At 46.8% G+C, this 14,046-nt stretch overlaps 1 protein-coding gene across 1 annotated transcript; it reads right to left on the reverse strand.

Annotated features, from left to right (window-relative positions):
* Nucleotides 1-12,567: 12,567 nt before the first annotated feature.
* On the reverse strand, nucleotides 12,568-13,812 carry LOC136374827 (nociceptin receptor-like). The gene is made up of 2 exons (XM_066340216.1): nucleotides 13,440-13,812; nucleotides 12,568-13,091 (listed from the first exon to the last, which is right to left on the reverse strand). The coding sequence occupies exons 1-2, from the start codon at nucleotides 13,783-13,785 to the stop codon at nucleotides 12,568-12,570; spliced, it is 870 nt and encodes a 289-aa protein (XP_066196313.1). The 5' UTR covers nucleotides 13,786-13,812.
* Nucleotides 13,813-14,046: the final 234 nt, after the last annotated feature.

Below are 14,046 nucleotides of genomic sequence, written 5' to 3' on the forward strand. Positions count from 1 at the left end.
TATCCTGTTGCTCTTTCATTCTCCTGGAGGTGAATCATCATCTACTTCTGGCACAAAACACTGTGATGGCAGCAAAGAGCTCGTGCAGCTCTGAGTCGTGCATTTTTCCACTAGGAGCAAAGGATGCCCATATTCTGCCTGTCTTCTGCTCTGAATCCAAATGGAAAGCTTCTTGGCTACATCTAGCTCAGAGAACTGTGACAGGATAGCTGCACACAGAAGCGCTGCGGCTTCTTTCTTCGCCTTATGCAATTCAGACAGAACTGAATCCCAGCAATGGTACTCAGCTTTGCCTCCTTAAAGCACCTATACTATACAGAACTACTGTGTTTTATGCACAGTTTTTTATCAGCATTAGGTGCATTCAAATCCTTTCTGCTCTGCAGAGTCCAAACTGTCCATGTAGCTCTCACTCAACTAGATGTGGCAGAGGGAAACACTTGCTGGATTAATCATTCAATGTCCAAGATGTCCAACACAGCACCAAAATCTGGGTGATGAGAAGGAGACATGAAGAACATGTTTGTGTCCTGGCACATCTTTCTGTGTGAGACATCTCTCGGGATCTTTAGTCCCTGCGAGGCTGTAATGTGTGCAGTGGTACTTCAAGCTGAGAAGACCTGTGCAGAGAGAGCAGGCATCTGGAGGCACTTTGCAGGTTGAACAAGAAGAGGACTGCCCTGTGAGTGTGATTCAACTACAAATTTCAACGGCTTTTTAGGGGTGAGCTTCAGGCAACCTTGTTGTCCTGGCGCACTTCTCTGCTTCAGATGTCACTGAAAAGCCTTGCATTTAGATTCAGATAATAAGAGATGCAGAATAGGGGTACAGGCATTTCTAACTTTGAGCACATGGCCCAAGTGACTTCTGGGAAGAGTGGTTCGCTTGAGCTCCTTGCTGGCAGTGAGTTCAGTTTCCCAGGGAAAAGGGCCACCGTTTGTACCCAAGACCCTTGGCCCGGGACCGGCCTTCCGCCGGCCAGAATTTGAGATGGATCAGGATTTCTCCCAGACCCAAGGTACCAGAGATTTTAATCCTGGCTGGCCTGAGATGGCCAAATGTCTCCTACAAAATGATATCAGAAACCTGGAGGGGGGAGTTCAGTTTCCCAGGGAAAAGGGCCACTGTTTGTATCCAAGACGCCATGCTGGGGACCGGCCTCCTGCCACCTAGATTTGTAGATGGATCAGGATTTCTCCCAGACCCAAGGTACAACAAACAGGAATCCTGGCTGGCCTGGGAGTGCCACATGTCTCCTTCAAAATGACTTCAGGAACGTGGAGAGGGGAGTTCAGTTTCCCAGGTGTTGTGGTTTGAAACAAACCAAGTGAGAGGCTCTAAGTTAGAAATAATATTTAATGAGAAGAAAAGGAAGATAGAATAAAATAAAATAAATACAGAAAGAAAAACCACTCACAGAGTCAGAATACAACTTGATCAGGGTGATGGAAACAGTCCAGACGAGGTGGTCTTCCTGAAGCAGAAATCTCTTAGAAAGGTCTGGTAGCTCCTGTCCTCTGGGAATCCAGTGGGCGAAGGCTGCCTCTACTGTCCCAAATATCAGCTTATATCCAGGTGAGAATGCTTGGCTCCTCCCCCTGAGTGGAGCAGCTCACAATGGGATGATGAGTCATGGAAGAGGGCTTTGATGGGCCTTGATGGGCCTTGATAACTCCCTCCTGGAGTTATCTGTGAGTCATGCACAAGGCATTCATGGGCCATTAACTGAAGATGGTGATAGAATACATCCTAAACTACAACCCAGGACACCAGGGAAAAGTGCCAGCACTGTAGTATGTAGTCCGCCTGAATTCTACCTTTTGTGTATTTGATCTGGGGAAATCCATTTTTTTTTTTCACAATTTTATGTTGCAGCATTTTGCTGTGATACTAATGACTCTTTTATGCTCTGTGTACTATAGAACAATTTTTATCCAATTCGAAAGGAGATATATTTGCTCTTTACACAATGCCTGTGAACCAGCTTATGAAGTTATAAAAACCCCTCACTACAAAAAACTAACGTCCAAAACATCAAAATACCTGGATTTAATGTAGCAGTTATCCAGGTTTTCAATTGTTAGAAATGCATGTTTGAAAGCCTCTGTTTCACAAAGCATAATGATTTGTGGATTACTAAATTCACCCCATTTGAAACTGCCAAAACAACTCCATTTCATAATCCTAGCATATGCATTTCTAAACTCTCTAATTCACTCAATTTCCAAAATATCCAATTGCTCAATATAATTTTTCTGATGTCTTCTATGGACAGGATTCCTAATCCCAAAAAAATGAAGTCTTTTCAAAATGCTATCTGTGCAATTTATTTTGTTCTCTGAAATCAATCTTTGATCTCTGACAATTTTGATCTCTTGAATCTTTTGATCTCAGCACTGAGGTGTGCAGGGCAGAGCAGTCCCAGTAAGCATGGTGTCACTCATAGGTTTTCTTCCTGTGACCTTCAATATATGTGCCTACTTTAATTATACAGCTAGATGTAGTAAAAGAAAGCAAATACTTGTAGTAGCTTTCTGCTTAGATGGTGTCTGTAAGAACTGGCATTTGGCAAACAAAGGATGGAGTGCCTCTGTTCCATGGATGCTCATGGAATGTGTGTGTAGTAAGCAAAGGGAATTCTTATAAATTATATCAGTATGTCACTGAAATTGAGGGCCGACTGTTAGGAGAAGGTTAATAATTTCTGTTACCACAGAAGCTGGGAATAGAGTCTCAGCTTCACCGCAACCAGGTGTTGCTTCCATTGTTCCAACCAAATCAAGTATAACTCTGCCTGGGTAATTGGGATGAGGGGAGAAGGAGAAGATCGGGACGGCTTGTACTCAGAGATGAAGTAGGTCAAGTGAAACTGTACCTAATCATCATAAGATAGAAGATTGAATTGTAATGATTGAACATGATTATTATTTCAAACTAGAATAGTGAGAATCGTAAAGGAAGATATTTACAAAATTCATGCTTGGATGTATACAATAGAACAATGTAGGTTTAATGATTAACATAGAGTTATGTAATGAAATGGTATAATACGGGGCCCCTTTTGGACCCTCGTTGGAGTTGGATTTGGGTTTGTACCCCAGCTCCCAGAGCTCTCATCAATAAAGCACCCACGTAATCAATTCCCCCTGATTATGTGTGTTCCTCGCAAACATTTTGACAACCCAGATGGGACCCTGTGAGCGATGCTGAGGACCTCTCGTCCCGATCACGCTCCAGCCAGCACCGAGGGATTCTCGGGGAGCCCATCGAGGCAGGACCCGCCGCCGCTCACAACGTCCCCTGGAGAAGAGGTAAGGTGCTTTATTCTGGTCTGGTCTGGTGCCTGCCTGTCAGACGCGGTGAAAGCTGCACGTGGTTGGGCTAAGGAATTCCTGGTATTGCCTATGCGCCATCCGTTAGACAGGGCGAAAGCCCTGCTGGTTCGGCATCAGTGGACTTATGTACTGTAACATAGGGAGAAGCTGAAAGGGGTTAGAAGTGGGGGTTATGGGCGGCAATGCCCCCATACCTGCTTCTCCTTTGGGGTGCTTGGCAGCACCCTAGAAAGATGAAAATTTCGGTCAGGAATTACGGAAGATAAATGGATCTGTTCTTGCAATACATGGTGGCCTGGTTATGTTTTGCCTGATAATCAGAGGTGGTTGGAGTATGGATCTTTGGAACTGAATCTGATATCACAATTGATGGAGTATTGCAAACAAGGGGGGAGATTGGATGAAGTTACATACGGTGATTTGTTTTATTTACAGGAAAAGCCAGAGTGGCTGGCTGAGTTTGGGTTAAAAACAATGATCTTTGAAACAATCAGTGCCTGGCTTGTGTCCAAGATAAGCGCTGTGTGGAACACTTGGTTTTGAGTGCAAGTTTGGGGAAAAGGGGGGAGAATGATTAGAAGCTGATTTGTTAGTGGGACCCCCGGTTCCCACCAGTGCCCCCTCCTCGGCATTGAGTTCCACTTCGCTTGGTCTCACCCCACCTAATTCTCTTACCTCTCCCCCGCTTACGCCTACCCAATATGCTTCTCCTCAGAGCTATCTCCTTCCCCTGCTGACACCTGCTCCTGTCCCCCTGAACCCTCATCTGTCGTTTTCACCTGCTCCTTCCTTCCCCGGGAATAACCAAGATGTAGCTGTGATACAGAGACACGGGGAGGGTGCAGAAGGAGTGGATAGTAGTGAGAGCGATGAAGATAAACCAGTAACCCCGGTATTTGATTGGACCCGGTCAAAATTGGCCCCTGCCTGGCCTAAGGCAGGAGGGGCAAGAGGTAAGAAATTTGGACAAACTACTTGAGGTAGCTTAAAGTTAATAACAATAGAGAAAAAGTGGCTGCTAAGAAACAGGGACAGAGCCTTTTGGCAGTTTTACAAGGACAAGGGCGAGGATGTAGTAGAACTGGTCGGGGCGGTAATAGAAGTGGCTTTGGCAGAAGCCATGAAAAACTAATAATAAATCAATGCACTTAATGGAAAGTCATTAGAAAAAGAATGCCCAAACGCGTTTAGCCAGAATGGTCAGCCCCAGGACAGTGTAGCTGGAGTCATGGTCCTATGTGAAGGAAAGCCAGGATTAAAGGAGCCCATGGTGACTTTGTGCTTAGAAGGAAAGAAGGTTACCCTTCTTACATACACATTCTGTATTGAACTGTATGGAAGGGCAAATTTGGAATAAGTTGACTGTAATCATTGGAGCCACAGGGAGGGAAGAAACATGGCCATTCCTGCAACCCCTAGATTTGAGCTTTGGAAATAATGTTTTAACACATGCATTCTTGTATTTGCCTGAGTGCCCAACTCTGCTCTTAAGGCATGATTTATGGGTGGCACTTGAGGCAGTAATTACTTTTGAGAATGGTGAACTTGTAATGATATCTGAGTCCAAAACAGGAAAGGTTTTAATGATAAAAGAAAAGCCAATCGCTAATATTCCTAAGGAGGTAGAAGATGCAGTGATTCCCTCTGTCTGGGAAACAGATGTACCCGGAAAATCTAAGTTAGCACAGCCAGTACACGTAGAAGTAAAAGAAGGGACAAATGGTGTACGAATCAAACAGTATCCTATAAAACCAGAAGCAAGGCAGGGAATAGCAAAGACTATTAATAAATTCTTAAAAAATCAAATTCTAGAAGAACGTGAATCAGAATACAATACTCCAATTTTCCCAGTGAAGAAGCCCATCTGTGTGATGGATTCAGCAGGATCTTTCATGCTGTGGCCACACTCAGCTGAGCTCCTCTATCCACACTGACCAGGAGCTGGGATGTGAAGCTGATGGCCACCATTTCATGATGGATGGGGCTGGTCAGAGCCAACAGCTCACAGAATCACAGAATCACAGAATCACAGAATGGTTTGGGTTGGAAGGGACCTTAAAGATCATCCAGTTTCTACCCCCTGCCACGGGGGTACCCCATGCCTACCTCCCACTAACCAAGATACTCAGAGCCCCATCCAGCCTGGTCTTGAACTCTCCTCCACAGTCCTGGTGGACAGCCTCAGGCAGAAGGGCTCTCTGGCATCTCTGACACTCAGCAGAAAATGAAGCAGTTTTCCAGCCAAGCACACCCAGGTTTAACCCCTGTGCAGATGCCAAAGCAAACCACAGGGAGAGCCCTGCTTGGCTTTCCACTGCCACCTCCCAGTCACCTCTGGAATGCAGGGACAAGGGTAAACACCAGCACCAGGGGCTGGGCTCATTTTCTGCCCTTTTACACAGGGTCCCTGGAGGCAGGTGATTATCTCCAGAAATTTTAATGTCATTAAGGTTGAATAGATGACATTTAAGGTCCCTTCCAGCACAATCCATCCTGTGATTCTATGATTTCCTCTGTGGTTAAGAAAAGCAAGAGCAGTGCAAGGCTGAGATGAAGGAAAGTCCAAAATATGTGAGCAAGTGACCTGAGCATGTGGAGAAGTTGCTATTAATGCCTAACACTGAGCAAACACTAAATAACCAAATCGCAATACGGGGTTTGTTTCACACAGAGGAAATCAACCTGAAAAGCCATTAATCTTAATTTCATGTTGACTACAGAGCTTCTGTTTTTATTCCTCATCACTGAATGAAATCAGCATGGCATGAGCTTTTCTTGGAGCATTCACTGCACATGCCAGGCTGGAAACACACAGAGAAACTGATGTTTATTGAATGGACAGAGCCAGCTCAGGCTCTGCCTGGGCTCCTCTCTGTGGCCAGGAAAATGGTGATCTAATGCAGCCAAAACCAGTCCACAGGAAGATGCTGAGTCTTTCAATGGTTTCCCTGGAAAAATCAAGTTTCCTTCTTGGTTTCTTGAAGGATCATTCTTCATTGCACTACACTGAAAACATGCTGTTTGGCAGTGCTGGTGCTGTTGCTGCTCCAGGCTCCAGCCCTTCCTGCCTGGCTTCAGGCCCAGAGGGGAGGGGAGCAGGGATGATCTCCCTGACCACTGCTGGCAGCAGGAGACTCCATCAGCACTGGAGCTACATCCTCTCTCAGAAATAACACAGGACTGGAGGAAAAACCCCTTTTGCTGCAAGAGTGGGCTGGCTGAGGAAGATATTATTTCCTCTTATAGGCCCTTCCAGCAGTTCAGCCACAGGAAGACCAAATGCCCGAGAATCCTGCTTGTGGCAAGGGATTGGAACTAGATGATCTCTGGGGTCCCTTCCAACCCAAACCATTCTAGGACTGTGAAATTCTGTGAATCCAAACATGGGAGATGTTGTACTGTGGGGTGAAGGTGATCCCAGCTGTGGTTGGATATTCTCGTGCACTTTCTAACCCAGGGACAGTTTGGGGAGTATTGGGGTTGCTGCAGCACAGACCTGGAGATGGGAGAAGGGGCTGTGCCCCAGCACTGTGGAGAGCTGGCATCACTCCTTCCCTGCAGCCAGGCAGGATCTCTGCACTGAGGGAGAGAGAGCAAAGTCAGTTTACATGGTTCAGCAGCATCATCGTTCCCAAGATACGAAACCATGTTGCTCTATTTATTGATTATTTCATTCTGTCATGCAATCTATCCAGGCTTCAGAGTGCTGAAAGCAGGAACAAAGGGAGTTCGTGAGCCATGGGGCTCTTTGATTTAACAGCACCCTGTCTAAAAGCAATCCCTTTGCTTGGAAAAATCCTAAAACTCCCTCTTTCAAAAGGAGCTATGACCTTGATACTTCTGCTATCACATTTTGAGCAAAGGGTTCATGAATCCCCAGTTGAAATGGGCAATAGGGCAGGAGCATGCAGCCACTGTGGGCCACTCAAAATAGACATGCAGCAGCTCAGACATGACAAGAAGGGGTCAAAAAAAAAACCCTGTGCCAACCATCCATCAGCATCACACAGCACAGGATATACTTTCTTACAGTCCATCTCTGCTCCTCACGCAGCACCAGGACTTCTGGCTTATGGGCTACTCTTCCCACCTTCCATCTCACAGAACCACAGAATCATAGCTTGGTTTGGGTGGGAAAGAATCTTAAAGGATGTTTCATTCCGACTCCCTGCCATGGGCAGACACCTTCCACTAGACCAGGTTTTTTCAACCTGGCCTTGAACATTTCCAGGGCTGGGGCAGCCACATCTTCTCTGGGCAACCTGTGCCAGGGCCTCACCACCCTCACAGGGAAGAATTTCTTCCCACTGTCAAATGTAACCTTGCCTCTGGCAGGTTGAAGCCATTCCCCCTTATCCTGTCACTCCAGACCCTTTTCCAAAGCCCCTCTCCAGCCCTCTGGAGCCTCTTTAGGCACTGGAAGGGGCTCTGAGGTGTCCCCAGAGCCTTCTCCAGGCTGAACACCCTCACCTCTCTCAGCCTGTTTCTGTAGCTGAGATGCTCCAGCCCTCAGAGGATATTTGAGGCCTCCTCTGGACTTGCTCCAACAGGTTCTCTTTGTCCCCTTCTCTCCCTTCTTCAGCCTCCCCAAGGAGGACTCGCAAGCAGTCCTCACTGCAGAGATGGGACAACTTTCCCTCTTATATCTGTTGCTGTTGGATTCTACCCTCCATCCCTCCCATCTCAGCTCCATGGTTCTCCTCAGCAAAGGAGAAGGCTGGTGAGTAAGATCCGGTCCTTCAGACAGCCCTGGGGAGGGGTTGGGAGGTGAAGATCAGGGGTGAAGATCAATAACCAACTAATTCTGCAGAGTCACCGTGATGCAGCTCTGATGCCACAGGGATTCACGCAGCAAATCCAGCATGAAGCCACGAATGCACAATCAGGGCTGTGTCCGAAGGAGATTCTCCTGTTGAAGGAAGGAGAAATTTACTTTTGCATAAATAGCCACAAAAATAGCTGAGGGGAAGCACAGCAAAATGAGTGGGAAAGCAAGCTGGAGTTTTTCTGGCAGAGCCTGCTTTGCTGCCAGTCTGAGTCTCTCTTCTGAGAGGATATCAAAGGCTGCAACCACACCAGCTGCTGCTGGAGATCCTTTTCATTTAAAAAAAAACCCTCCAACTACAGAGAGTAACCACCTTCCCTATAAAGCATTGCAGGGCGAGGGGCATCCTTCTTTGGACATACATGGTTGTACCCAGCAGTGATATTCCAAAGTATCCAGAGAGAGATTGGAGCCCAGTGACAGCTCTTTAAATAGTTAACAAACCTCCCTGGAGGGGAAAAGATAAAAACAACAACACAACTATTTACAGTCTAGTAGTTCATGAAAATCTTGGGTAAACAGACATGGCAACTGTTCAGCATCAGGCTGTCCCTTCATCGGGGCAAGCCTGGAGCTTTGGAGCAGGGGCTCCACAAGGCCCAACACAATTCTGAGGGTTTCTCTCTGGTTTCAACCTGCTGGAGTTGTCTCCAGCCCTGGGGCCAGAGGTGTTTGGAGCAGGAGAAAGGCTTTGTGGCTCCTATGGGCAGTGGGCTTAGGGAGAGGGATTTCAGCTGAATACTCACCCAGAATAAACACTCCCCCATCTCACCTGCAGCTCAGTAAAGGGTAACCCAGCATGTCTCCAGCTCAGCTCTTCCCACAGCATAAAACCATAAATCACAGAATATCTAGAGCTGGAAGGGACCCACAAGGATCAGAGAGGAACTCCTGGCCTTGCAGAGAACAACACCAAGAACCCCACTATGTGCCTGAGGGTGTTGTCCATCCAAACCTCAGTGAAAGTGTAAATTCTGCTCCTTATTTTTGCTGTTAGAAGGTGCAGTTGATGGAAGGGGGAGTGTTGTTGGCTGAGGGAGAGGAAGGAAGATCTGGTTCTTGCAAAGCCAGAGATCTGCCCAGATTTACCAAGAGCCAAGGAGCTGCTTGGGGGAGGGCTCAATCTCCAGCTCATCCATTCCTCAGCCTTTTCCAGTACTTAATTTCAGCCAACAGCAGCAGAGAGAATACTTGATACATTAATAAATCCCATAATACTGAATAAAGCACTTTGGTTTATCGTTTTGCTGTAAGAACTCACCCCCGGATACTTATAATTAACTGAACTAGAAGAAAAATAAAGATTTTTTTTTTCTCACCAATTTACTTTTTCTTTTTTAAGAAGAAAATCACCACCGCTAATAAAAAAACCCTCTCCTGATATTTACCTGCTTGGGTAGGAATATTGATCTCTGTGAAGAGAGAAAGCGCTTTCCTTATTGCACATCTCACTGGCTGAGCCATCTTTCCTACAGAATATAGTCTTGGCTTTATTTTCAGAGCAGTTCTGCAATTTGTTGTTCTCCCAGGTCATGCCTAACCCCATAACCCTTGGGAAATGTGGGGAGAGCCGGTGAGAAGAGGTTTTTTTTCATCCTTCAGCAGACTTCACCTAACAGCAGGCAGCTGCCTGCACTGCTGCCCTGCCCACACATCACAGCTGCCCTTTGCAAGACCCAGGGACTCAATTTTCCAGCATTTTCGCATCTTCTGTTCCTGTGTTAACCATAGACCAAGCTGTCTGTGTAACAAAAATTCGCACTGATCTCACTGAAAGCGGATGGGCAGAGACATTCCAAATCCGCCCAGTGAACTCTTCCAGATCATCATCCAAAGCACAGGGGGTTTTATTTTCCTTTATTAAAGCACACAAGTAGCCACCTAAATGTCATTTATACGGTGACAGTTGTAAAAATCACACCAACACAACCACTTCCAAAGAGAATTACAGAGCCAGCACTAAAGCCATCCAGCTGACCATGAGCCTGTAACTCCAAAGGCACAGTACAATAAAGTTTTGCTTTCAGGTGTTTGCTGCTCTTCTTACAACAAACTTCACTGAGCATTAAACAGAATGCCTAAACACATTCACTGCAAGGGCCATGGAAATGCCCAAAAGCTTGGTAAACACACATTTATTGAGTACTTGATTATGTAAGATCGTTGCAGCATAGTCATTATAACAAAATCCGTATTTTAAAAATGCCAAACACGGGTATATTTTTTTTTCCAGAGGACATAAATCTATTTAAAGACCCAGCCAAGAACAACAAAGGGAGTGTGGCTGTTCCTTAGCCAGCCTCTAATGAATGTTCTCTTGCTCTGTAAGGGTAAGCCTGGCAGTCAGTTCCCGGCTTCAGCCCCAAACATTCCCAGACCCCATCCCACAGCTGAGGACTGAGCAGATCAAAGGTCACTCACTGCCCAGTGCTGGTGCTGCACCCACAAATATCCCACCTAACCCAGCTTTCCAAAGGCATGGATGCAGCTTGCCAGCAGCACAGTTCTCAAGGAGCTGTTCTTCACATGCCTGGGGTTTACTTGGGATTTTCTGGTGAGGGCTTGGGGATTAATATCCAGTAAAAAGTGCTTAAAGTGTTCAGATTTCCTCCTCCCTCCAGACTGGCATGGGGAAGTGCTTTGCTAACTGCAAAGTTTGCTCTGGTATACATCCAGATTCCCAGTCAAATGTGAATCAGCACCAAAATCCCCCCAGCTTGAGAAGTTTACAAGGGATCTGGGTCCTACACGTGGGGCACTGGAATTGCGTCTATATTTTAAGCCCAACCATAAGGGAAACACTACATAGAAATATAACATTCAATTCCTTTGTACAGCATATATAAAGAACATGACAGCATTAAAATATTGGCAAATCAATACATTAAAAATACAGAATCTCATAGATCAGAGCACAAGAAATATATTCACATTGGAATCTGTACAGTCCGGATGACACTGCTGGTTCTCATGTTGGAATTGACCTCCCATCTCCAGGTGGAGGTTGGTGCTTTGCTCCCCCATCAGCACCACCGGCCACCACTGCCCAGATTTCCCTGGGCTGTTGTGCTACAGGAACAACCCCAGCCTGCTGCTCTCCCCAGCACAGAGGGCACTCAAGTGGCGAAACACTTTGGGGAAGCTTTTGTTATCAAGTGAAATGATAGGACATTTTATTTTCCATAAAGCTCTAGCCTATTCTGGGAGAGGAAAATCAATCCATGGTTGGCAGGAGGAGTGGTACCTGGGCAGCATTTCCCACATGCTTTCAGCATCATGGGTGTCCTTTGAGTTAAAAACATAAAACAAACCACAGAACCCCAGGTTTTGTATGGTTTGTGCCTTATGCCATGTGGAGCAGGAGGGATTGTTGTAGGCTGCCTCCTCCCAGGAATGTCCATGTCTTCTGGAAGAGCTGCCATTCTGACTTGTCCAAAATGGCTTTCCCTATACATAAATACATGTGTCTATAGGCCACTTCATTCCTTCCTCCTCTCATTGAGGAAGATGCCCAAGGCATGCTTGGTAAGGTGAAATCCTACCATGTATCTGCACCTATTCCACTACAGACATGTATATACAGACACATTCTGTCCATTATTACACTGGAAATACAGAGATAAAAAGAAAAGTAGTAGCAGCATGTAAATGAGAAATTGTGTTCATTTCCTCAAGTTTTTTTTCTTCCTCCTCTTCAGAGCTACATCATCAGTTCTGACAGTCCCTTCTCCCCCCCTGCTCCCTCTGGGAGGGGGGTTTTACTGCAGATCCCATCTGCAGGAGCTGGCGCTGTCCTCCCAAAGCAGTTCGAATTTCTCTTCCCGTCAGCTCCCTCCTCTCCCTCCCTGCATCCTTCCCTGCACGATGACTCATCCTGGAGATGATCTTGGGTTTTGTCTGATGGCTCCTGCCCACTTTGGCTGCAGCAAAGTCTGATTTCAGAGCGATGGCACAGGAGGAAAACCCGTACACGAGCGCCTGGTGAGACAGGCGAGCTGTTAACATCTCCACCCAGGGAGGAAAAAAACAATGCAAGAGTTCACATTCTGTCTGTCTCCCAGCAGCAGAAGTGTAAGCCCCAGGAGCGATGCCTATTTTAAACCCTTAATTCCCAATTACTTAATTCTCAGTAATGTTGCAAACTCCCAGGGTTTTGCAGGAATCAATGGGCTGATTTCAAACACGTTCCTTAGTGCAGGATGCACAGGATTTGAAAATGCATCAAATGGGCTGACTTTCTCTGCATGCTCTCCCAGTATCCAGTTTTCCCAACCCCCAAAATTATTTTCTTGGTTTCTCACCTCTCAGTTTTGAGGTCCTGCTAAAGGGCCGTTATCTGAGTTAGTTCTGACATGGGGGTGGTCGGACTCTGCTGGGTGACAGCCACCATGGGGTTTCCATGCCTTGTCAGGCCGGATTGTTAGTCCCCTCCGAGTTCTTGCAGGCATAGGCCACATCCTTGGCGATGCTGCACATCCTGTTGGACATCTGGAGCTCGGTCCTGAAGGCGGTGGGGAAGCAGAACTTCTTGAAGCACGCCTTGAAGTTCTCATCCAGGAAGGCGTAGAGCACGGGGTTCAGGCTGCTGTTGGCGTAGCCCAGGGCGGTGCAGAAGCAGGAGATGGCCAGCTCCAGCTTGCTTTCTGCCTTGGCACCCAGGCACTGCACCAGCACGAAAATCTGGATGGGAGTCCAGCAAACGATGAAGACTGCCACCACCACCAGGACCATGCGGGTGATGCGCCGCAGGTTCCTGTCCTTCTCCTTGGAGCCTGAGAGGACATGGACATTCTTGAGCCTCCTGATCATGAGGCTGTAGCAAATGGTGATGATCAACACGGCGATCATGAAGGAGAAGAGAAAGACGCAGATGCCAAACACTGGATCCCAGTAGTCCACGGGAGAAGGGAGCTTAATTAGACAATCAATTTCTGCAAGAGTAAAAGAATTAAATGAGAAGGAAGATGGGCAAATGCAGATCAAGCAGAAAAGCATCTGCACATTCAGATCAGTTTAGGTTAGTTGGGCTAACCGTTGGACTTGATGATCTTAGAGGGCTTTCCCAACCCAACATAACAATTCTATGTTCAATGCTCAATTCCTCACACAACAACTACGTTTAACACTAGAAAAGCAGTAGCAGTGATAACACAGAGAGGCAGGGGCAGAGGTAAGATGATTTTACAGCAGATACCTCACCCCACTGATGAAACTGGCACCCCTGGGCTCTCCTGTCCAGCAGCCCCTCCCTCCCTCCCGCTGGGTGCAGTTTTACTGACCGTTGTTCTCATTCTCAGCAGATCCCATCACCATGGCCGGGATGCCAAAGACAGAAGCCAGTGCCCAGATGCAAACATTGACCACCTTGGCCTTGTGGAGTGTGCGTATGTCCAGGGCTTTGATGGGGTGGCAGATGGCGATGTAGCGGTCCACGCTCATCATCGTCAGTGTGAAGGTGCTGGTGAACATGTTGTAGTAGTCAATGGAGATGGCAATCTTGCACAGGACATTGCCAAAGGGCCAGAAGCCCAAGAATGTGTCTGTTCCCTGGAAGGGCAAGGTCATCAGGCACAGGGTGTCAGCCAGAGCAAGGTTAAAGATGTAAATGTTGGTGGCTGTCTTCATCTTGGTGAATCTGAAATGCAGGAATGAACAATGGTTACAGCTCCCACATGACCATGACGAGCCAGACACTGAAATTTACTGAAACAGATTCTGCTGCTTTCAAAAGGAGATGCTGTATTTTCTTATGTAATGAGATTGGCCATCCTCACCTTTCAACCTCCCACAAGTTTGCCAACACACAGTTCAGCCCATCTCCTGCAACACCACAAATGGTCCCTCCATATTTAGTTCCGTGAGCAGGAGAATCATTCCCTGACACTG

Source organism: Sylvia atricapilla, unplaced genomic scaffold (assembly GCF_009819655.1).
Source record: "Sylvia atricapilla isolate bSylAtr1 unplaced genomic scaffold, bSylAtr1.pri scaffold_145_arrow_ctg1, whole genome shotgun sequence".
Taxonomy (NCBI): domain Eukaryota; kingdom Metazoa; phylum Chordata; class Aves; order Passeriformes; family Sylviidae; genus Sylvia; species Sylvia atricapilla.

Excerpts from the sequence above, each read along its gene's own strand:
- LOC136374827 (XM_066340216.1), bottom strand. The coding sequence starts at position 13,785 with ATGAAGACAGCCACCAACATTTACATCTTTAACCTTGCTCTGGCTGAC. Across the intron at positions 13,092-13,439 it reads TGCTGAGAATGAGAACAACG|AAATTGATTGTCTAATTAAG; the intron begins GTCAGTAAAACT and ends TTACTCTTGCAG.